The sequence below is a fragment of the Stegostoma tigrinum genome, chromosome 16, assembly GCF_030684315.1.
Source record: "Stegostoma tigrinum isolate sSteTig4 chromosome 16, sSteTig4.hap1, whole genome shotgun sequence".
Taxonomy (NCBI): Eukaryota; Metazoa; Chordata; class Chondrichthyes; order Orectolobiformes; family Stegostomatidae; genus Stegostoma; species Stegostoma tigrinum.
The window spans coordinates 29,727,748-29,753,053 of NC_081369.1; the positions used below are offsets into that span (position 1 = coordinate 29,727,748).

A 25,306-nucleotide genomic window follows, 5' to 3' on the forward strand; every position below is an offset into this window, starting at 1 on the left:
AAAGCCGTAAGTACAACAAACTCACTGGTTCCTGCCACCTTAAACAGGATTCCTCCACCTCCCAAATCCCCAGCCTGACCCTGCACCTCCCCAACAATGCACCCGCCGCCATGGCTGTGTGTGGGGTGTGTGTGTGGGGTGGTTTGGGTCTGGGAGAGATGATTTTTGGAGGGTTGCTGTGCGCCAAATGGTCTCTTTCCTTACTGTAGACATTATCTACCATGAGGCCACAGCCGGTCAACCCACTGATGATGTCACATCTGCCACTGCCAGGCACACCACTTCCGGGATCGCGAACACGACCACTGCTGTGGCCACCGCCTCCACGTCTACTACTTATACCACCAACACCACCATCACCGCTGCTGCTGCCGCCCACCCCGCTCCTGCTAGCTCCCCACCTATCTTCTCCTCTCTCCGTCATCGGTCCGCCTCCCCCTCTCTCCCTATTTATTTCAGAATCCTCTCCCCATCCCCCTCTCTGATGAAGGGTCTAGGCCCGAAACGTCAGCTTTTGTGTTCCTGAGATGCTGCTTGGCCTGTTGTGTTCATCCAGCTCCACACTTTGTTATCTCCAACTAGCAAATATTTGAATATCCCTGGGAAGGAATTTAGAACCGTGATGGGCAATGATAACCAAAAAAAATCACTAAATTTAAACAAAACATAAAAAGACATGTGAGAGTCCCACAATGGAATCTGAAAACAGTCCATTAATTAACTGTACTGTTGATGCTGATGATACCTGTCAAAGGCCTCCAAATCAGAATATTGTTTTGAAACATTAATTTAGTTTTACAGAAACAGAGCAACAACACCAACAGACTACGAATACATTCAACCTTGACAGTATATGCTGCACTGTCACACATTTTGAAATGATGTAATGGCAACAGCATAAAAATTTAAAAGGATAATCTAAACTATTGTGTACCTTTTTTAGAGAATAAATCAAAATTCATTAAATGTAATAAATTCCTTTCTGAAAGTTACCATAAAAAAATTGCAACAAGCTAGTGGTGTGTATTTGTGGCTACTCTTGGAAGAGCAAAAAGGTTTCTGCTTTTTGTTAACCATCACCATGCACCTTTTGATCTCCTTCATACAAACTTTCATTGCCTGCTCTGGTATATTTGAATTTTTAATCTTCTTCTCCAACATGACAATATCATCACTATCATCATCGTCATCCTCCTCCTCAACGGCATCCAAATGCAATGGTCTTCCAAGAACTTGATTGTTTCTCCGAATAGGTCGGATGGCCACAATCTAGTAATTACATAATACTTCTGAAAAGTATAACAAAATCTCTAACATCTGGTTTAGCAACTTATTTTAACCAACTCAAGGAACATCACAATGGTATAAGTAACATTTAGAATTCAGAAACATTCATTACTTTGTGCAAATATGGATTCTGTAGCATCAGTAACTAAATTAGCAATTCTTCAGGCAATGTAACCAGGTAAATTGATTTTCAAATGTTGACCCCAAAACGTACATATGTGGATCTTTGAAACAGAGATCATTACTACGGTTTGATACATAATTGTCTCTGAGATAAAGAATGCCATGCTTTTTAATAAAGACGGGAGAATTCCTGTTTTCACCAGAAATATTCCCAACTGTTTCATGCTTTTGAAATATCATTATAAAAAATATAAAAATCATTTTCAGAAAGAAAACAAATGGCACTGGACCATAGCAGGAGACCTTTAAATAGATGACTAAAAGTTTGGTCAAATAGTATTCATAAAAGAGGATCCTAAGAGGATCAATTGATAGAAAACAGGGGCCAATTGATAGCAAACAGAAAAACAGGCAATGTGCTAAAATACAGACACCACAACAGAGAACACAACCTCTGTAGAAATTACATAGTCAGCAAAGTGTGCAAGACAATGGATGACATTCTGTTTTTATTATCAGAAAAAAAATTGAGAAGGAATTTATAGACTCGTCCCATATTCACTCCAATTAGACTGATTTTCAAGCATTGCAATTGCTTCCTATTTGTGATAATCTTGAGTTTTTTTTTCCCCATTTTTATCCATTTGTTGTGGTTGGTATGCTAACTGAGCTGGTTTGTTAGTCTGCGGACGTTTCATTACCCTGCTGGGTAGCATCATCAGTGCAGCCTCTGATGAAGCGTTATTGTGTTTTCCCACTAGTCATTTAAACTCTGGGATCCATTGGAGTTGATAACCTCATTTCCAGATTTTCTTCGCAGTAGTGTGTACATCGGATCTAATATTATCTGCTTATTGATAGCCTTCTTGGTGGACAACCATGCCTCTAGAAATTCCTGTGCTTATCTCTTTGTCCCAATACTAACTAGTCTCCATACACACAGACGTGGAGAACCACCAGTTCAATTGGGACAATGTCAGGATTCTAGGACAAGCCAAACTGAGATAAGCACGGGAATTTCTAGAGGCCTGGTTCTCCACCAAGAAGGCTATCAATAAACACATAGAATTAGACACTATATACACAATGCAGCAAAGAAAAACTGGAAATGAGGTAATCAACTCCAACAGACACCACAGTTTAAATAACAAGAAAACACAACAACACTTTGTTGGAGGCTGCACTGATGAGGTTATCCAGCAGGGTAATGAAACGTCTGCAAACTAATGACCCAACCACAGCATCCACTGCCCAAGCTACAAATCTATTCAAAGACATTGTCCATTTGTTTAAAATTTAAAATGAAAAAAACAAACAGGATAATTCTGAAATGGATTCCTGAGTGTACTAATGTACTCTCGGCAACAGATATAGGAATAAAAATATCAATACATGTATAGGGTCTATAACAAGTAGCCCCAACTAAACAGGTGGCCCACAATAAAACTCAGTATGACACAGAAATGGCTGTGTTTATAGTAAATGCCACCAATACGTTTGGTACAGTAATGGTGTATTTTTGAGAACACAGCCTTGTCGTGAAACTCCTAAGTATCCGCTCAATGAAATCAAAGGACATGACAGAATTGACCAGTCAGCGAGTGGTTTTATTAAATTTGCAGCACCAAACTGTTAATGTATCCTTTAAGCCGGACCTCTGAAATGAGTTCAAAAACCATTGAGCCAGAGGTGTACACAGAAAGAGCCCTCAGTATCTCACACACTGCCTCATTTGTTGCTCCATTTTCTGAGCAAAATGGTAAGCCCTATAAACCCCATGTCATGAGGGGTGTAGCCAGAAGGGTCTGTTTCAGTTGTGTGATATCACCACTGCCACCTGCATATAGCTAGGTGGTCAGTGGTCACCTAAAGGCAACAGATACTCTATACAGAATATCGTATACAATTACTGGAGCATAATATAATACTTAAGCATGCTACAGGATTACCTCTTTACTTCTGTTTTAATGTTGAGGGATGTTGTTGTTCAAGGAATAGAGTGGGGCATTGAATGCTCTTAGGATCCAGAGCTACAAGATTCTTAATCAAGCTATAGCCAACATGAATAGGGTTTTTACATTATCTATTAGTTAATTATGCAGCACTTTTGTTTAAGCAAAAGTCTAACTTGTGATCATATAGCCTCCATCAGCAAATGATTTCATTATTCACACCTAACTATAGAACTGGATTACATATCTGAATACAATGTTATACAGCAAGACATTCCTACCCTTTTCTCATCATTTGGCTTAGACTTTCGAGTTTTCTGAAGTAATTTTAGTCCTTCAATTTGCCGAACAAGCAATGGTATGGATTTTTTAAATCTCTCTTCTAAACTAACAGCATCGAGTATCTGTGTATGAGATAGGATGAATACAGAAAGAAAATTAAGATAATATTGAAGAGCTCTAAAACATTACATACACACTCCCAAAACCACAATTTCTAGCAGCAAAGCTCTAACAAATACAAATTAAAATGTATATCACGTTGAGTCAACATGAAAATACTAAACCTACTACTAAAGAAGCTATAAAGATACTAATATTTAAAATGAATTTAAATTTTGGCAGTGCTACTCTTTGCTATCGATTATGGCCATGGTGACAGAAAAAAAAAGAGATTTTAAACCAGAGTTTGATTCCAGCCTCAGGCAACTATCTGTGTGTCTGCATTCAGTTCCTCCCATAGTCCAAAGATGTGCAGGTTAAGAGGAATGGCCATGCTAAGTGTCCAGAGATGTGCAGGCTACTTGGGTTAGTCATAATAATGCTGGGTAACGGGGTGTGTGGGTGGTGTGTAGGAGAGATGATCTTTGGAGGGTTGGTGCGCACCAAATGGTCTCTTTCCTTACTGTAGACATAATATGATTAATAACAGAAACAGTACAAATTTTGGAGTGAGAAAATGGTATTAATTTTTAAAATTACAACTGTTCTACAATGCAAAAGCATACTTAAAACTTAGTATGAGGTTTAACCAGTCATACCTGCAGCTTTTCATTTGTACTTGTGCGGATAATTGATGCCAAGATATCAGGCAACGTTTCTTTAGGAAGGCTATCCAACAAATTTCTTAGTTTGGCAACCACCGGTACTGACATATCCAACATCTCCACCAACTGCAAATGTCGAGAAATTATCTGTTACTTCGTAAACTTGTAATGAGAGAGATAGGTCACGTACTTTTTGATTCAGAAAAGCTTTTTCAAGATCAAAGATTTATTTGTTAAAAATCACACAATTATCTTTCTGCTGCCTTTTTTGTAAACACCATTTCAGGTTTCAAAATTTTTCAAATGTATTAGTACCAATGCAAATTATAAACTGGGAAGAGAGAGGGCTAATAATTTTCATGAAGCAGCAAACCAGAACTACAGATTTCCTGTACTTATCTCAGAATTTACTGACTGGGCATCTTATAGATATTTTCAGGTTTATACCCTGGCCACCCATCAGATTGACTGACTTGTCAATGTTGGGCTGGAATAAAAGAGGGTTGGTTGGGGGTTTGCGGGGAATGTGAGTGAGTAAACAACTCTGGCGTTACAGAGAAATTTGCATTTTTCAAAAATGCTGGAGGTAGTGAGAGAATGCTGGCTGGCCAATTACTGGTGGGGTTAAGCTGGTTGTGTGTTTCATTTGCAGAGAAGTGTTATTCTGTCTGGAGGTCTGTGATGAGTGGCACTCCAAAAAGATCAGAACTGGGACCTCTGTGGTTTGTAATATATATAAATCAATGTAGATGAAACTGTAGGTGGTTTGATAGTAAGTTCGCTGACAACATGAAAATTGGTAAAGTTGTGGATAGTGTTGAAGGTTATCAAAGGATACAGTAGGATGCAGATCAGTTGAAAAGTTGGGCACAGAAACAGCAGATGGAGTTTAATCTGGCCAGGTATGAGTAATGCATTTTTGGAAATATACAATATGGCAGGAAGCAAATATACAGTAAATGGCAAGACCCTTAGGAGCAATGATATACAGAGGGATCTCGGGGTCCAAGTCCATAGGTCCCTGAAACTTGCAACACAAATGGACAAGGTGGTAAAGAAGGTATGGCATGTTTGCCTTCATTGGTTGACAAGTCACATTACAAAATGCACAAGACTGCTTTAAAAATTTACTCGTGGGATATGGGCATCACTGGCTCACCAACATTTCGTGTGAATCCCTACTTTCCTTTGAGAAGGTGGTGGTGTACTGCCATCTTGAACTGCTGTAATCCACATGCTGTAGGTTGATCCACAATGTGCTGAGCAAGGGAAATCCAAAGTTCTGACCCAGCAACAGTAAAGAAATGGCAATGTATTTCTAAGCGAAGTTGGTAAGTGCCTTTGCAGGGAACTTACAGGTGGTGTCCCCATGTGTCTGTTCCCTTGTCTTTTGATATGGAAGTGGTTGTGGATTTAGAAGGTACTGCCTCAGGATCTTTGATGGGTTTCTGCAGTGCATCTGTAGCTAGCACACATTGCTGCTACTGACCATTGGTGGTTGAGAGAGTGGATGTTTGTGGATATGAGAACAATCAAGTTGGCTTTTTGTTTTCTATTCATTTATGAGATGTGGGCGTCACTGGCTGGCCAGTATTTCTTGCCCATCCCTAGTTGCCCTTGAGAAGGTGGTGGCGAGCTGCCTTCTTGAATTGCTGCAGTCCTCCTGCTGTGGGTTGACCCACAATGCTATTAGGGAGGAAATTCCAGGATTTTGACCCAGCAACAGTATTTCAAAGTCAGAATGGTGATTGACTTGGAGGTGGTGGTGCTCCCATATGTCTGATGCCCTTGTTCTCCTAGATAGAAGAGGTCATGGGTTTGCAAGGTGCTGTTGGAGGATCTTTGGTGAATTTCTGCAGTGCATCTTGTAGATAGTACACACTGCTGCTTCTGAGTGTCAGTGGAGGGAGTGAATGCTTGTGGATGTAGTGCCAATCAAGCAGGCTGCTTTGTCCTGGATGGTATCAAGCTTGAGTATTGTTGGAGCTGCACTCATCCAGGCAAGTGGGAGTATTCCATCACATTCCTGACCTGTACCTTGTAGATGGCAGACAGGCTGTGAGGAATCAGGAGGTGAATTACTCGCCGTAGTATTCCTAGCTTCTGGCCTGCTCTTGTAGCCATTCTGTTAATGTGGTGAGTCCAGTTGAGTTTCTGGTCAATGACAACCCCCAGGACATTGATAGTGGGGGATTCAGTGATGGTAACACCATTGAATGTCAAGGGGCAGTGATTAGATTGTCTCTTATTGGTGATGGTCATAGCCTGGCATTTGTGTGGCACGAATGTCACTTGTCACTTGTCAGCTCAAGCCTGGACATTATCCAGATCTTGTTGCATGTGAACATGGGGTGCTTCAGTGTCTGGGGAGTCATGAATGGTACTGACCACTGTGTAATTGTTGGCGAGCATCTCCACTTCTGACCTAATGATGGAGGGATGGTCATTGATGAAGCAGCTAAAGATAGTTGGGCCTAGGACACTACCTGAGGAACTCCTGCAGAGATGTCCTGGAGCTGAGATGATTGGCCTCCCATAACCATGACCTTCTTCCTACGTGACTGTTATGACTCTAACCAGCAGAGTGTTTGCCCCCGATATCCATTGATTCCAGTTTTGCTAGGGCTCCTAGATGTCACACTTGGTCAAATGCAGCCTTGATATCAAGGGCTATCACTCTCACCTCACCTCTGGAATTCAGCTCTTTTGACCATTATTGAACCAAAGCTGTAATGAGATCAAGAACCGAGTGGCCCTGGCGGAACTAAAACCGAGCATCACTGGGCAGGTTATTTCTGAGCAGGTGCTGCTTGATAGTACTGTTGATGACACCTTTCATCATTTTACTGATGGTCGAGGGTAGACTGATGGGGTGGTAAATGGCCAGGTTAGATTTGTCCTGCTTACGTACAACTAGGACATAGTTGGGAAATTTTCCACATTGTCAGGTGGATACCAGTGTTGTAACTGTGCTAGACCAGCTTAGCTAGGGGAATGGCAAGTTCTGGAGCACAAGTCTTCAGTACTATTGCCGGAATGTTGTCACGGCCCATAGCGTTTGCAGCATCCAGTGTCTCCAACTGTTTCTTAATATCACGTGGAGTGAATCGAATCAGGGCTGCTTTGCCCTGGACCGTTTCAAACTTTCTGAACGTTGTTGAAGCTGCACTCAACCATTATTAGCTACAAGCAGAGTTTGGACAAACATAGATTGTTTTCGCTAGACCGTCAGAAACTGAGGGGCAACATGATAGGAGTATATAAAATTATGAGAGACATAGATAGGGTGAATGGTCAGAGTCTTCTTCCCAGGGTGGAAACACCAAATACTTAGGGGCATAGTTTTAAGGTGATACAGGAAACGTTTAAGTGAGATGTGTGAGGTAAGTAAGTGTTTTTTTACACAAAATATGGTAGGTCACTAGAAGACACTGCCAAGGAAGATGGTAGAAGCAGATATAATAGCAAAAAGGCATTGAGACAGACACATTAACAGGAAGGGAATATAGGGATACAGACCTTGTGCAGGCAGATGGGATTAGTTTGTAATGGCATTATGGTCAAGACGGTAGGCTGAAGGGACTGTATGGGTCGTGGACCCAGTTCATCTCATGTTTTATCTCCAAGGATTTAATATATTAAAAATACAAATTGCATTCAAATTGCAAGCAAACAACCTCCTTAAAAGGCTTGGATGACTTCACACCCACACTATATCCTAAGAGCAGATTAGTTGCCCGCACTATTCTAAGATTGAGTACAGTTAGAGAATTTAAAATGTTTTTACTTTCCCAAGCACCTCAAGCCCAACCCCAACTATCCTCTGGAAGGTGATTAGTTTTAACTAATGATTCAACCAACTCCTATCAGTATTTCAAGTAGCATAAAACTTTAGTGTTCTAGCTCACTATCACTGTTGTGAATTTCCTCTATCACATAGATGGGAAAAGCTACAGGGAGAAAAATTCTACACTCAGGAGGATTAAAGAGTGGGAAAGAAACTTATTACAAAATATATGGCATAACACTACAGGTCTCATTTGTCAACAAGTCCATTATTGTGTTTTACAAAAAAAAATTCAGTGGCTCTACTTAAAATTTCCTCTTTCTTGAAGAGTTTAGATATGAGGGAAGAGATCATCTTAATTTTTAAAATTAGAGTGATTTGTCCTCTTATGATGATTGGATTAAATTCTGAAACATTGACTAGAAACTCCTGACGGCTGTGTCACTGGACAAGCTTTCGACACAATAAATCTCTACTATCAATGTAGTCAGGGCAAAGTTTATTAGAGAAGATTATGTACTCAGCAAAATGTAGAATTACTCCACATTCTGCTAAGTACACAATCTTCTCTAATCAAACTGAAACTGACTCAGGAAAATGATATGGAGACTGTATTTATGAAACAGCTCAAACCTGTATCGCATATTTGTAGAACTGCTGTGAAAGTTCACTCAGCTCCCCAACACCATCTGTGTATTGCTCCAGCCGATCAAGTTGCTCCACTTCAGCCACTGCATATGGCTTCTCCTTCAGCAGCTCAACTATGTGAAACCTACAGAGGCCTGTAATCAACAGAGTATAGTGTGGCCTCGGCCAATTACTACCCACGACTTGTACAGCAATACCAGCTGTGCCAATCCTACAAGAGCAGAAGAAAAGCATTCACTAAATTAAAAAATATGAATTTAACTTCTTTTTAATCCTAAGAAACAATATAATTCCAATGATGCAATATTATTAAGTGCAACAATATGGTCCCTGTTTATAGGTTGAACATTGTAAGAGAAACAAAAATCAAAACAATACTTGGGGAAGTGAAGATATATAGTAGTGTAAAAGGATAAATTCAGGTAGTTTACTCTTCAAAAAAAATCAACAAACATTAAGTTTTCCAAAGGAATGAGTGTGAGGGCGTGAATTATAGTGAGTGGGGGAACCTTATAGAGGTTTATAAAATCATGAGGGGCACGAATGACACAAAGCTGGGTGGCAGGGTGAAACGTGAGGAGGATGTTATGAGAATACAGGGTGACTTGAATAGGCTACGTGAGTGGACGGATGCATGGCAGATGCAGTTTAATGTGGACAAATGTGTGGTTATCCACTTTGGTGGCAAGAACAGGAAGACAGATTACTATCTAAATGGAGTCAAGTTAGGTAAAGGAGAAGTACAACGAGATCAAGGTATACATCAATCAATGAAAGCAAGCATGCAGGTTACAGCAGGCAGTAAAGAAAGCTAATAGCATGCTGGCCTTCATTGAGGGATTGAGTATAGGAGCAAAGAGGTTCTTCTGCAGCTGTACAGGGCCCTGGTGAAACTGCACTGGAGTATTGTGTGCAGTTTTGATCTCCAAATTTGAGGAAGGACATTCTTGCTATCCAGGGAGTGCAGCGTAGGTTCACGAGATCAATTCCCAGAATGGTGGGACTATCATATGTTGAAAGATTGGAGCGACTGGGCTTGTATACTCTTGAGTTTAGAAGGATGAGAGGGGATCTGATTGAGACGTGTAAGATTATTAAGGGATTGGACACTCTGAAGGTAGGAAGCATGTTTCCGCTGATGGGTGGGTCGAGAACCAGAGGACACAGTTTAAAAATAAGGGGTAGGCCATTTAGAACAGAGTTGAGGAAAAACTTCTTCACCCAGAGAGTGGTGGATATATGGAAAGCTCTGCCCCAGAAGGGAGTGGAGGCCAACTCTCTGGATATTTTCAAGAAAGAGATGGACAGAACTCTTAAAGATAATGGAATCAAGGGTTATTGGGATAAGACAGGGACAGGATACTGATTGTGGGTGATCAGTCATGATCATAATGAATGGTGGTGCTGACTCGAAGGGCCGAATGGCCTACTCCTGCACCTATTGTCTATTGAATAGGGTGAATTGCCAAGGTCTTTTTCCCAGGGTGGGGAGTCCAAAACTACAGACCATATGTTAAAGATGAGACAGGAAAGATTTAAAAAGGACCTGAGGAATAACATTTTCAGGCAGAGGTTGGATCATGTATGGAATGAGCTGTCATTCAGACAATGAGCGGTAGGAGGGGTACAATAATAACATTTAAAAGGCATCTTGATGGGTATATAAATAGGAAGGGTTTACAGGGATATGATCCAAATGCTGGCTAATGAGACTAAGTCTCATTGTGTCAGATTGTGATATCTGGTTGGTGTGGATGAGTTGCACCAAAGGGTGTGTTTCTGTACAGTGTAACTCTACAACTCTAAAAATGTGTACATGAATCTGTAGCAAAGTTAAAATCTAAATATGGAAAAAAAACACCAATGTTCTGTAAAAAATTCACACATCAATCTTCTTGGCTTATTGAATATCTGATAAGTCTAAGAGTTAAGGAAAACGCATACTCGTGAAAGGCAGTTTTAGCATCAATTTTCAATAAAGTGCATCAAAAATATTCTTAAAGTATCAGTTGGAGTATTCACATGATGCATTAAGGAGACAGAGCTTTAAAGAACTCCTTCCAAAGTTCATTTGTCCAGGGCGAAGCGCATGGAAACCTGTTCTCTGTACAACTGGACTGAAATCACAGTTATGTTTATTTTGAAATATTAGGTTTTACGCCACTTGGCAGATCGCCCATTCCTAATTTTTTAAAGAAATTACAATTTCTTCCCAAAATGGCACAAAACGAGTGTGAACTCTTTTAGAGCTGTCCCCAGCAGATCACCTCTTTACATCCATTATAATCATTTTACTCTTTTAAATCTCAACTGTAAGTCTGTCAGAGTTACTAATGATGTTCTTTCAAATCTGCTTTCAGGTCTGGTGATCTTTCAACCTTTGGGAACAACCAATCCCTGACCTGACTGGAGCTGACCCAACAGAGACCAGGGCCTCCCAGCTGTGTGAAACATGGGGCCACTATTGCTGACACTGAAACTGTGACCATGACAGAGAGACCAGCCACCTACCAGTGTTTTGGAAGTCTGACTTTAACACCAAATGGATATCCGATTCTTTGGTCCTACGCAACCTCGTTGAGACCCGACATCATGGCCCAACCTGATTGAGGTCAAGGCCCTCTGGAGTCACAACCTGTTTCCTGGACCCTGCCAGATGCACCCTCATGCCTCTGGAATGGCAGGCTACACACACATCCCAGTCCGATTAGAAGCAGCCATTTTCCCAGGAAATATGGGAGACTTGTTGGCCTGCAGGTGAGAATTAAACAACCCTGCTTCAAGTCCCTTCTCCCCAGCATACTCCTGGCAAATGTCCACGCTGTTGAAAACAAGCTGGACGAACTTAAAGCTAGACTCACCTTCAAAGGGAATTGAGAGGCTACTGTCTGTTCTATTTTACAGAGACATGGCCTACTCCTGCTTCACCTGACTGTGTCTTACAATCTGAGGGCTTCCTTGATTCACCTGATGGACTCCATGGTGTCTTCAGACAACAGAAGGGGCAGAGGGGTCTACATCCTGATCAATACCTCTTGGAGCTCAGATCTGACAACCCTGACTCTCCAGACCTAGACAATGTAATGGTGAAGTGCCATCCCTACTACCTGCTGTGGGAGTTCACTTCCTGACAGCAAGTTACATCCCAAACCATGTGGAAGTGAAGAGTGCACTTGATGAAACACACAGGGCCATAAAACAGAATACCCCGAGGCCTTGTTCATTGTAGCCGGTGACTTCAGCCATTCCAACCTCAACAGCGTGCTACCAAGATACTATCAACACATCTCATATCCCACCAGAGGTCCAAACAACTTGGACCATTGCTATACAAAGATGCTTACCACTTTGTCCCCTGCCCTCATTTTGGAAAATCAGACCACAGTCTGTGTAACTTTTCCTTGCTTACAAGCAGAAACTGAAGCGTGAGGATCTGGTTTAAACAGTTATACAATGCTGGGCTGAGGTGATGGATATGCTCCTACAAGACTGCTTGGAGTCAGTGGACTGGTCTATATTCATGAGCTCAGTAGCCAATCTAAATGAGTATGCCACTACTGTAAAATACTTCATCAGTAAGTGTGTAGAGGACTGCACACCAAAGAAGTTAATCTTAGTGTTCCCCAACCAGAAGTCACAGAAATAATTCAAGATCCCACTCCCTACTGAAGTCCAAGTCTGATGCATTCAAGTCGGGTGACCCAAACCTATACAGGAAATCTAGGCATGGCCTTCAAAAAGCCATCAGGGACCTCAAGAGACAACAGACTAAACACAAGTCCCAGGCCAACCACATGAACACACATTGATTGTGGCAAGGCTTACATAATACAACAGACTACAAAGCCAAATTGAGTAGAATCACTGGCAAAATGCATCCCTCCCTGATGAGCTCAATGCATTCTATGCACGTTTGGAACGGAAGGTCAGTGAAATGATGCCACCTACCCAACTGTCTTGGATGCACCTTTACCCACGGTCACCACTACAGATGTCAGATAGGCCTTCTCGAGAGAGTGAAATTACAGAGAGCTCTGAATGCTGCTCCAACTCCAGTGCATTCTGCATAATCAGCCTTCCTCCGTTTATACTTCCTGCTGCCTCGGGAAAGTATCTAATTAATCAATGACCCTCCCACCTCAGTTATACTCTCTTCCACCCTCTTTCATCACGCAGAACATTCAGAAGTTCCAAAACATATCTAACAGTTTCAAAAACAGCTTCTTCCCTGTTATCAGGTTTTTGAATGGGCATTTCATATATTCAAGTTGATCTTTCTCTGCGCCTTCGCCATTGCTGTAACACAATATTCTGCATTCTGTTCTATTGCTCTGATGTACTTATGTAAGGTATGATCTGCCTGGAAAGCACAGAAAACAATACTTTTCACTGTATCTTGGTAAATGTGACAATAATAAATCAAATCAAAATCACAATTACTTCTTTCCCGCAGGCTGTTATGTCCCATTATACAGTTATTTGGGCTGCTTCAAACTGTTCACCTTCTGCTTTGGCATTTCTCATCGGCGCCTTCCTTATTTCTAGGACTTTACATGTAGGTTTGGCTCAGTTTGTAGCACTCTCCCGTGCATCAGATATTCATGAGGTCAAACCTAAATACAGACATCAGTGCCACTTTGAGAGCTTCACTGTCTCAGGTGCTAGCTTTCCAATAGACGTTAAACATAAGCCTTTAATGTACGCTCAAGTGGAAGGAAAAGAATTCCTGGCACTTGCATTCACTCAATGTTCTGCAAGACATTTCTCTCGACTGCAATGCCGCAAAGCAATTCCTGTTCTATTCGTCTTCAATGTCAACTCTCACTTCCTCTTTCATTAAACGGGGGAGCAAAGGCACTGTTAACTCTTCACCCTCGATCTTAATAAACTGCAACAACAAAAAAAATGAAAAAAACCACTATTGGCTGATTGTGGGTACCTGCAAACCTCACCTCTTCTAAGGAAACATGACAAAAGCCAAGCAACTGGGACTCAGGTTTCACTCTTGCAACTCAAATACACTAGTAAGCTATAAAATTGAAGTGCCTTTATCATCCTGACTCTACTACTTACACACTCAGCCTCTTTGTAAGCTCATTATGTGTTGTGTGCATGTTTTTTGTAATTTTTTTGGTGGGGAATGATGTGCTGTTGGTAATAAAACTTCACTACCTTTCGCTCAAAAAAGTCTACGAAATGGCTCTCCTCCATTTTTGATCTGGTTAACTAAGTCTAATTGAACTATGATAGCTATGTTTTTTAAAAAAAATTGTTATGGCCGACCAGTAGCGGATTAAAAAAAAGCCATTCCCCTCCTCACCTACTTACAGTAGGCGAATGAAGGTTGGAGGAAGGAGTAGGCTACTTAGAGGAAAAAGAGAGAGACAGCTATAAGCATCAAGCAACATGTCTCACTTGCACACTTGCAACTGTACGTAATTTCCCAACTCTTGCTTTTAAATACTTTTAATATCTTTCATCCTAAAACCCTCCACCTGAGCCTGACTTTCAAGTTTCAAACTACTGCTTGAACAACAACAGCCAAAGAAAAAAGTTAAATTCTTTCTAATGGCTTTTTTTCTTCTCATACTATATTCTACTGTAAGTACGTACTGGCCAATGTACTTTAATACATTAATATAAAAACATGAGATCCAACTCGAAGATGAACATATGACAAATAAGATCTCCATGACTGACCAAATTTATAAGCAATATGCTCAGCTTTGTAATCCTCAGACTGTCAAAATAACAGGTGCATAAATTACAAATTTTACAGATAATAGCTGGTTTTATTATGGGTATGGTAGCGTAGTATCAGACTACAATTATCTTAGAAATTGTCAATTCAAATTCCATCATTGGAAGCTTTGAAGCTAAAGTTCATAATCATGAGTTATAGCCACAGAGTCGGCATGGATGGCCATATATCCTGAATTCATTTACTCCCATTTATCAGCATTTGGCCTATTTCCCTTTAAACTCCTCCTATTCATGTATCCATCAGGATGACTTTTTAATGTTGTAATTGTACCAGCCTCCACTGCTTCCTCTGACAGCTCATTCCACACATGCACCATCCTCTGCATGAAAAAGCTGCCCCTCAGATCCCTTTTATATCTTTCCCCTCTCACCTAAATCTCTGCCCTCTAGTTTTCAACTCCCCTATCATAGGAAAATGACCTTGGCTATTCATCCTATCCATGCCCTTCATGATTTTGTAAACCTCTATTAGGTCACCCTTCAACCTGGAGGGAAAATGGCCCCAGCCTATTCAGCCTCTCCCTATTGCTTAAATCCTCCAACCCAGCAATATCTTTATGAATCTGTGCTGCATGCTCTCAAGCTTAACGGCATCTTTCCTATATTGGGAGACCAGAATTGAACGCAGTATTCCAAAAGGGACATAACCAATGTCCTGTACAGCGCACCATGATGTCCCAACTCCTATGCACAATGCTCTGACCAGAAAAGGCAAGTGTACCAAAAGCCTTCTTCACCATTCTTTCTACCTGTAACTCCACTTTCAAGGAACTATAAATGTGCACCCTTAGGTCTCTTTGTTGGCAACATCCCCCAGGGGCCTACCATTTACTGTATAAGTCCTGATCTGGTTTGCCTTACCAAAATGCAACACCTCACACTTATCTAAATTAAATTTCATCTGCCATTCCTCCATTGGTGTCCAGCTCTAAACTCTAAGAGTATTTAATCTTTTGTGATCATAAGTCCTTCATACAGTGTCACAGTAACAGCCTATCATTCAATTTCCACTCTAATGGTCACAACACCTCATTTATTGTCTAGTCTGCCAACCCTCATGCAGCACCTAGCCTGGCAGGCACATCCTCTTATACAGAGCCCAGCCTGGCAGGCACAGCCCCTCACGAAACACCCAGCCTGGCAGGCACAGCACCTCACGAAACACCCAGCCTGGCAGGCACAGCCCCTCACACAGCGCCCAGCCTGGTGGGCACAGCCCCTCACACAGCGCCAAGCCTGGCATGCACAGCCCCTCACACAGCGCCCAGCCTGGCGGGCACAGCCCCTCACACAGCGCCCAGCCTGGCGGGCACAGCCCCTCACACAGCGCCCAGTCTGTTGGTATGAAACCATTCACCTAGTGTCCAGTTTTATGGTCAAATGTTCCTCACCCAGTGTCCATTCTGAAACCCCTCCCAAAATCTGAGAGTGCCCAGGCTGTCCCTCACCGAGTCATGGGCTGATGTTGTCAGGGCTACTCTCTCATTTCTGAAGAAGGGTCCCGTCCCGAAACATCAACTTTCCTGCTTCTGTGATGCTGCCTGGCCTGCTGTGTTCATCCAGCTGTTAACTCTGACTCCAGCATCGGCAGTTCTTACTATCTCCCTCTTTGAGTGCTGCCTCGGATTGTAATGGTAGGAGGAGGAAGGGGGGGCCTACCTGTGTAAGTGTGGCAGCTCCTCGGTCTCACTGTCGGGGTCCCTGGTGTTGGGAATGACCCCGATGATGGTGCTTTTTACCGAAGTGCCCCTCAGGAGGCGGCTCTTCACCAACTGAATGTTTCGAGAAGTTTCGACACTGATACGCATCGAGGCGCCGGGCAGTAAAACCCCTTCGTTAGTCAGGAGTAGTGGGAGCCGGCTGGGGATCTGTATGGCACTGGAACCCATGTCTGCTCCGGGTGAATCCTACTGCCCGGTCTCCAAACAAATTCACCGTCAAACAGGCAACTACGGCTCCCCGCAGCTGTCACAAGTCCGGGCCAACGGCACAGTGCGCATGCGCCCCGCAGGTCGGCCTCATCATTGCCCAATTCGTGACAGTCAACGCAAAATTTTACTATGTTCCATGGACTTCAAGTGTAGTATAATGTGAATGAAATATTGGGTTGACAAATGGCACGTACCGTTCTGGCCAATTTGCATCTAAATAACCCCACTTCTGAATAACCCAAACCACTTGCAGCCAGTGAAGTATTTAGGTACAGTCATGGTTGTACTGAGCTAATTTGTGTACAGCTAGTGGCGTTTAAGGGCTTTAGGAAGTTCCAGCACAGCGGAGGCAATGGCCTCGTGGTGTTATCGTTGGACTGTTAATCCAGAGACCCAGACAACGTTCTGGGGACCCAGGTTCCAATCCTACTACAGCAGATGGTGGAATTTGAGTTCAATAAAAATATCTGCAATTAAAAATCTAACGAAGACCATGTCAATTGTCAGAAAAACTGATCTGGTTCAGTAATGTGCTTTAGAGAAGGAAACTGCCATCCTTACCTGGTCTGGCCTACATGTGACTCCAGACCCACACAAATGTGGTTAATTCTAAACTCTTAAACCCCTTACCGCCTTTAGGGATGGGCAACAACTGCTGCCTGATCAGCAATGCTCTCATCCCATGAATGAATAAAGGAAAAAATATAGTTTCAGCAACCTTACAATCATGTTATGTAGCTGCTTGCCACTGGACACCAGCAACAGTGTGGGACAGAGTTAAATTAGAGTGAACAGGGAATTAGTCTCCAAACAATGCAACAAGAATCTAGTATTTCCCAGACTATTTATAATTGTATACAGTGTTATCATGCAATAAATAAAATTTTACAGGAATCTAAGCAAGAAGACAGTTCTTGATAATAAAATGTGAGGCTGGATGAACACAGCAGGCCAAGCAGCATCTCAGGAGCACAAAAGCTGACGTTTCGGGCCTAGACCCTTCATCAGAGAGGGGGATGGGGTGAGGGTTCTGGAATAAATAGGGAGAGAGGGGGAGGCGGACCGAAGATGGAGAGAAAAGAAGATAGGTGGAGAGAGTATAGGTAGGGAGGTAGGGAGGGGATAGGTCAGTCCAGGGAAGACGGACAGGTCAAGGAGGTGGGATGAGGTTAGTAGGTAGATGGGGGTGCGGCTTGGGGTGGGAGGAAGGGATGGGTGAGAGGAAGAACAGGTTAGGGAGGCAGAGACAGGCTGGACTGGTTTTGGGATGCAGTGGGTGGAGGGGAAGAGCTGGGCTGGTTGTGTGGTGCAGTGGGGGGAGGGGACGAACTGGGCTGGTTTAGGGATGCAGTAGGGGAAGGGGAGATTTTGAAACTGGTGAAGTCCACATTGATACCATATGGCTGCAGGGTTCCCAGGCGGAATATGAGTTGCTGTTCCTGCAACCTTCGGGTGGCATCATTGTGGCAGTGTAGGAGGCACATGATGGACATGTCATCTAGAGAATGGGAGGGGGAGTGGAAATGGTTTGCGACTGGGAGGTGCAGTTGTTTGTTGCGAACTGAGCGGAGGTGTTCTGCAAAGCGGTCCCCAAGCCTTCGCTTGGTTTCCCCAATGTAGAGGAAGCCGCACCGGGTACAGTGGATGCAGTATACCACATTGGCAGATGTGCAGGTGAACCTCTGCTTAATGTGGAATGTCATCTTGGGGCCTGGGATAGGGGTGAGGGAGGAGGTGTGGGGACAAGTGTAGCATTTCCTGCGGTTGCAGGGGAAGGTGCCGGGTGTGGTGGGTTTGGAGGGCAGTGTGGAGCGAACAAGGGAGTCACGGAGAGAGTGGTCTCTCCGGAAAGCAGATCCCCTCCCTACCTCCCCACCTATACTCTCTCCACCTATCTTCTTTACTCTCCATCTTCGGTCCGCCTCCCCCTCTCTCCCTATTTATTCCAGTTCCCTCTCCCCATCCCCCTCTCTGATGAAGGGTCTAGGCCCGAAACGTCAGCTTTTGTGCTCCTGAGATGCTACTTGGCCTGCTGTGTTCATCCAGCCTCACATTTTATTATCCTCTCTCCACCTATCTTCTTTTCTCTCCATCTTCGGTCCGCCTCCCCCTCTCTCCCTATTTATTCCAGAACCCTCACCCCATCCCCCTCTCTGATGAAGGGTCTAGGCCCGAAACGTCAGCTTTTGTGCTCCTGAGATGCTCCATGGCCTGCTGTGTTCATCCAGCCTCATATTTTATTATCTTGGATTCTCCAGCATCTGCAGTTCCCATTATCTCTATACAGAAAATGGCAGATTGATTTTCTATACACACAGACTCAGAGACCTGGAAAAGGAGTCAGCAACTGACACTGCTGTGAACAACTGAGGTGTTTTGTTACACTGTTATTTGTTCACGGCCAAGCAGAATGTTGATGAGAGCTAGCTCTCTGTATGAAGAGATGGAAGTTGTAAGAACCAATGAGTTGTTGGAGAGTGCCTTGCTTTTGCAAGCTAGAACATAGAACATAGAACATTACAGCACAGTACAGGCCCTTCGGCCTTTGATGTTGTGCCGACCTGTCATACCAATCTGAAGCCCATCTTACCTACACTATTCCATGTACATCTATATGCTTGTCCAATGACGACTTAAATGTACCTAAAGTTGGCGAATCTACTACCGTTGCAGGCAAAGCGTTCCATTCCCTTACTACACTCTGAGTAAAGAAACTACCTCTGACATCTGTCCTATATCCTTCACCCCTCAGTTTAAAGCTATGCCCCCTTGTGCTCGCCGTCACCATCCTAGGAAAAAGGCTCTCCCTATCCACCCTATCTCACCCTCTGATTATTTTATATGTCTCAATTAAGTCACCTCTCAACCTTCTTCTCTCTAATGAAAACAGCCTCAAGTCCCTCAGCCTTTTCTCGCAAGACCTTCCCTCCATACCAGGCGACATCCTTGTAAATCTCCTCTGCACCCTTTCCAAAGCTTCCACATCCTTCTTATAATGCGGTGACCAGAGCTGTAAGCAATACTCCAAGTGCGGCCGCGCCAGAGTTTTGTACAGCTGCAGCTTAACCTCCTGGTTCCGGAACTCAATCCCTCTATTGATAAAAGCTAAAACACTGTATGCCTTCTTAACAACCCTGTCAACCTGGGTGGCAACTTTCAAGGATGTTGTTATCAAGATATGTCTGCAGTCTTATGAGAACATATTTCAGTAACTAAACACAAGCTAGTTCAGAAATACTCAGAAAACTGAGTAGAACCATCTTCAATTGACTTTGCAAGACATAATCTACTGTGGCAGGGAGAAGAAGATCTGCTGAAAAGCCAAGGAAAATATGGGACTTTTTTGGCCACATTTTTGCCAGGAATGTGACATTACACACAAAAGGATCGAAAAGTATTTCAGTTAAGTTAGATAATGAAGAAGTACTTTTTCCTTAATTTTGTGCAGTAGTTGTTTGTTAAACAATGTGTAGTCTATGTTGATTCTGGCTTGTTTGATGCAGAAAAAGTCTTAAATAATGAAATATCACCATGCGATACTTCCCACCAGTTTTTGAGAAATTCATATCTCGTCTCTAGCTTATTGGCCTCTACAAGTATTGTTACAAACCTCTTTACTCCTATACTCTTAAGTGAGTTGTAGTAATTTGTTTTCCTAATTGCTTGTCAGACCTGCTGCTTACTCCATAATCTGAATCTGTTTAAGTTGGTCCATGCTTTGCAGCTACCTTCAAGGTTTTTGCTCATTATTTAAATCTGTAGAAAATGTGTTGCACTATCCATTTGGTTATTCTTTTTATTCAGAGGTTGATTTACCAAGCATCTTGGAACCTTTATTCAACAGAGCAATTTTTAAGAATTTCAACAGAACACACCATTTGTTTCAAAACCTAATTTTACATGTGAAGTGCAGCAATGGAACAGAATAATCCAGTTCCTGGTAAAGATGACAACATTAACACAAAATTCTCCCTTGTTGTGTTTGAAACTGAGATAGCATTTTAGATTTCAATATCTCACAATTCTCATAGCTGATTAAATCAGATTAAACTAGATGTTTTTGAATATCACTAATTTCATGAGCTGCAGACATGTCCAAGGCAATATTTTGCCACAAAAAGAACCAAAATGCAGAAGAGTGAATGAGTTTTCCCTTGTAGAGTAACAATATCAGAAAGGTAGAAGTATTTCATATTGGCATTTTGAATACAACCAATGCAAACTGGTCTTCTTTGTTTTGCATGAATTTAATAAATGATTCTGAGGCCAAACAGGAAATATATAGAACTATTTAATTCCAGAAAAAGGACATAATTAATTTGTTCTCAGCATTTGAGCAGAAGGAAAGAATATTTTGGCCTTTAAACATTGAAAAGGTGAGACATAAAAGTGTGGATTTTGCATCTCCTGCGATTGTATGGGAAGGTGTTGGATGTTAGAGGAATGAACCCAGGGTGTTGCAGAGGAATCCCTTTAAGATGCTGAAAGGGGAGTGAGGATGTTATTTTTAGCTAGGGCAACTCACTGCAAGAGATGGAAGTGACCATGAATGGCTATATTGATTATAAAAACTGGTGGGATGGGAAGTGAGAAGGGAAGCCCTTTGTGGTTATGAAAGACAAGGCAAGGGTAAGAAGAGAATTATGTTAAAATGAAGTAGGCACAGTGACTGTCAATATGCTGTGGGAAATTGTCCCACTTCGGAGATGAAGCACTTAACCTTCATGAGGACTCCTGATAAAGGGTCCCATCTCAAAACATTGGCTTTCCTGCTAATCTATTTTCTGCATTTTTCTTCTTTGAACTTAATCCTGTTCCTGTTTTGTATGTCTGCATAAGTGTGGAGCTGGAGGAAAACAGCAGAACAGGCAGCATCAGAGGATCAGGAAAGTTGACATTTTGGGTTGGGACCCTTCATCGGGAGTCCTATGTGTTCCTCCAACTCCACACTGTATCGACTCTGACTTCCAGCACCTGCAGTTCTTGCTATCTCTTAGAAAATAGATTATCTGGCTGTGTGATTTTAGGACCATACCTGAGAGTTTGGGTTCAAGACAGATTGGTTGAGGAGAAGGCAAGATCAAGAACTGTCTTGAGGCCAGACGCCAACTCTCCGACACCACCTCCTACCACCCCCTCGATCATGACCCCACACCCGAGCACCAAACCATCATCTCCAACACCATTCATGACCTCATCACCTCAGGGGACCTCCCACCCACAGCCTCCAACTTCATTGTTCCCCAACCCCGCACGGCCCGTTTCTATCTCCTTCCCAAAATCCACAAACCTGCCTGCCCTGGTCGACCCATCGTCTCAGCCTGCTCCTGCCCCACCGAACTCATCTCCACCTATCTGGACTCCATTTTCACCCCTTTGGTCCAGGAACTCCCCACCTACGTCCGTGACACCACCCACGCCCTCCACCTCCTCCAGGACTTCCAATTCTCTGGCCCCCAACACCGCATATTCACCATAGACGTCCAGTCCCTATACACCTGCATTCCACATGCAGATGGCCTCAAGGCCCTCTGCTTCTTCCTGTCCCGCAGGCCCGACCAGTCCCCCTCCACCGACACCCTCATCCGCCTAGCCGAACTCGTCCTCACCCTCAACAACTTCTCTTTTGACTCCTCCCACTTCCTACAGACTAAGGGGGTGGCCATGGGCACCCGCATGGGCCCCAGCTATGCCTGCTTCTTTGTAGGTTACGTGGAACAGTCCCTCTTCCGCACCTACACAGGCCCCAAACCCCACCTCTTCCTCCGGTACATTGATGACTGTATCGGCGCCGCCTCTTGCTCCCCAGAGGAGCTCGAACAGTTCATCCACTTCACCAACACCTTCCACCCCAACCTTCAGTTCACCTGGGCCATCTCCAGCACATCCCTCACCTTCCTGGACCTCTCAGTCTCCATCTCAGGCAACCAGCTTGTAACCGATGTCCATTTCAAGCCCACCGACTCCCACAGCTACCTAGAATACACCTCCTCTCACCCACCCTCCTGCAAAAAGTCCATCCCCTATTCCCAATTCCTCCGCCTCCGCCGCATCTGCTCCCACGATAAGACATTCCACTCCCGCACATCCCAGATGTCCAAGTTCTTCAAGGACCGCAACTTTCCCCCCACAGTGATCGAGAACGCCCTTGACCGCGTCTCCCGTATTTCCCGCATCACATCCCTCACACCCCACCCCCGCCACAACCACCCAAAGAGGATCCCCCTCGTTCTCACACACCACCCCACCAACCTCCGGATACAACGCATCATCCTCCAACACTTCCGCCATCTACAATCCGACCCCACCACCCAAGACATTTTTCCATCCCCACCCCTGTCTGCTTTCCGGAGAGACCACTCTCTCCGTGACTCCCTTGTTCGCTTCACACTGCCCTCCAACCCCACCGCACCCGGCACCTTCCCCTGCAATCGCAGGAAATGCTACACTTGCCTCCACACCTCCTCCCTCACCCCTATCCCAGGCCCCAAGATGACATTCCACATTAAGCAGAGGTTCACCTGCACATCCACCAATGTGTCTGTGGCATATGTGTACGTGTCAGAAATATGCAAAGCATGAGTGTTTGTGAGCTCCAAAGTGAGATCCTGAAGAGCTGAACTAGTGTTTAAATCGGCTTGAAAGCAGCAATGATGATGTGTTGAGGTTTGTGGTTTGTTGTTGCACACTTGTATGAGGAAAATTGGAACAGGATGTTGTCCCTGGAGCTTGATGGGAAATGGTAGTGACGGTGGCGCTGTACGAAGGTTCAAGAAGCAAGTGGTAAGCTGTAACAGTCTGACTTTCATGTTGTGAAACGGTTCTGTCTAGTTTCTTGGGAAAGGAGGGGAAATAGGGAGCTGCATAAAAATAAGTGGAGATTAGATAATACTCAGATGCAAAACAGTTTGGAATGGCAACTATTCTCCCCAAGACTATGCCCGAGAAAGTCTAGGATGAAAACCTGCCTTCCTTCCATTGGCTCTATCTACACTTCCCTCAGAAAAACAGCCAATATAATCAAAAAAACCCTCCCATCTAGTAATACTTTTTCCACCCTCTTCTATCGGGCAGAAGATAGAAAAGTTTGAAAATACATACAGACAGATTTAAGAACAACCTCGTCCCTGCTGTTATCAAACTTTTGAATGGATGTCTCATATATTACAGTTGATCCTTCTCTGCACCTTCTCTGTAGCTGTAACACTATATTCCACATTCTGTTTTACTATCCTAACACATTTACATAAGGTATGGTGTGGCTTCTCTGGTTAGCATGCAAAACAAACATTTTCACAGTATCTCGGTACATGTGACAATAATAACTCTAACCATATCAAATAAAACAAATCGAAATACATGAAATAAAGCCATTGTTGTTTGTTAGCAAGATTCAGAATTTGAATTTTAATGTAAAATTTGGAAAATTCTGACTATTTCCAAACTTTCCTGCCATTCCCATCACAGCTTAAGGCATGGGAAAATTCCATCCATTCTGCTTTTCAAATCCCTCCATTAGAACTCTCCCTCCTCCTATGACCCTCTCACACATTCCTCCAGTTGTAGGCTCTTTTAAAAGCCACATTTCATTATTCCACCATTGATAACCATGCATTCCTCTGCCTAAATCCCAAACTCTGCAATATCATTGTTCCATCTCTCCATCCTTAATTTCTCTTACATCCTTAAAACCTATCTCTTTGACTAAGCAGTAATGACACAAACAGTGTTTGTCAAGAGACTATGAATGATGTATTTATAGAGAACAGTAATAGGTCAATTGTGTAAAAAAAACAGTTTGCGGAATCTACTAGTATCAGACAGCAGCCCCTCATAGGTAAGGGAAAACTTTTGCAGATCACCAACCAACAGCAAAGACAAAGAACTTTCCATTGTGAAGAATAGAACCTCGAGCAACATGCCTTGTGACAAACAAAAAACAACCTTCTCAACCTCAGTATTAACTTTTTATCTTGTGAGCTCCCACAATCAAGACATTGCACTCAATATTTAGGTAAGCACAAGAACATAAGAACTAGGAGCAGAAATAAGCAATTTACCCCCTCCAACCTAGTAAGTTCCAAGGATCATGATATGTAAACTAATTTTTACAATGGCTATTGGAATGTATCACATGCTACCAAGCAGTTCTGTCTTAAAAAGTGCCCTGAATATGAACTCATGGCATACTTAGGCAGAGACTCTGAATTAACAAATGATTTTATTTAAATAATCAATGAATGAAAACCATGGGACAAAAATAAATTTCTCTGGCTTCCTTGATTTCTAAATTATAAATATTAACATTTCAACATAGCTTTGAAACAGATTTTTACTTGCTGCAGCCTCAATCAGTCTTAGTTACAATGAGCAAAGTAACAGAAACTTACCAACACAGGTTGCTTCAGAAATGCAAACACTGACAACTGGTTTACTTCATAACCTTTGATTTCTGAATACATTAAAGCTATTATGAATCATGACCCTTGTGGTTTTCTCAGTGTTTCAGGTGCATTCAGATTAACTACTCTTGGAGGAACTGGAGTCTGCTTTTTTTCTTGTTTTTGTTTCTTTCTAGATGGTGGAGTAAAAACGATCTTATTCAGCATCTGCTTTAGAATTACATTTACTTGCTCTGTACTATAAGGATTGTGAAAAAAAGCCAGTTCCATTTTGGATACTTTGCTGTACCAATACCTTATTATGAGAGCTTGTTAGTAGAACTATTAGACATTTAACATCAGCAGCTTATTCATACTGGAATTGGGA

The 25,306-nt window shown here is 42.9% G+C and overlaps 1 protein-coding gene across 1 annotated transcript in view; it reads right to left on the reverse strand.

Moving 5' to 3' along the window:
• Positions 1 to 16,586, reverse strand: part of lonp2 (lon peptidase 2, peroxisomal) — an 81,701-nt gene extending 65,115 nt beyond the window's left edge. The window contains exons 1-5 of the mRNA XM_048546281.2: positions 16,266 to 16,586; positions 8,829 to 9,054; positions 4,403 to 4,534; positions 3,644 to 3,766; positions 1,088 to 1,269 (exon numbers count right to left, since the gene is read on the reverse strand). Coding sequence (XP_048402238.2) covers positions 1,088 to 1,269; positions 3,644 to 3,766; positions 4,403 to 4,534; positions 8,829 to 9,054; positions 16,266 to 16,495 — 893 coding nt within the window. The 5' untranslated portion in view covers positions 16,496 to 16,586. The remainder of the gene's footprint in view (positions 1 to 1,087; positions 1,270 to 3,643; positions 3,767 to 4,402; positions 4,535 to 8,828; positions 9,055 to 16,265) is intronic.
• Between the last annotated feature and the right edge of the window lie 8,720 nt (positions 16,587 to 25,306).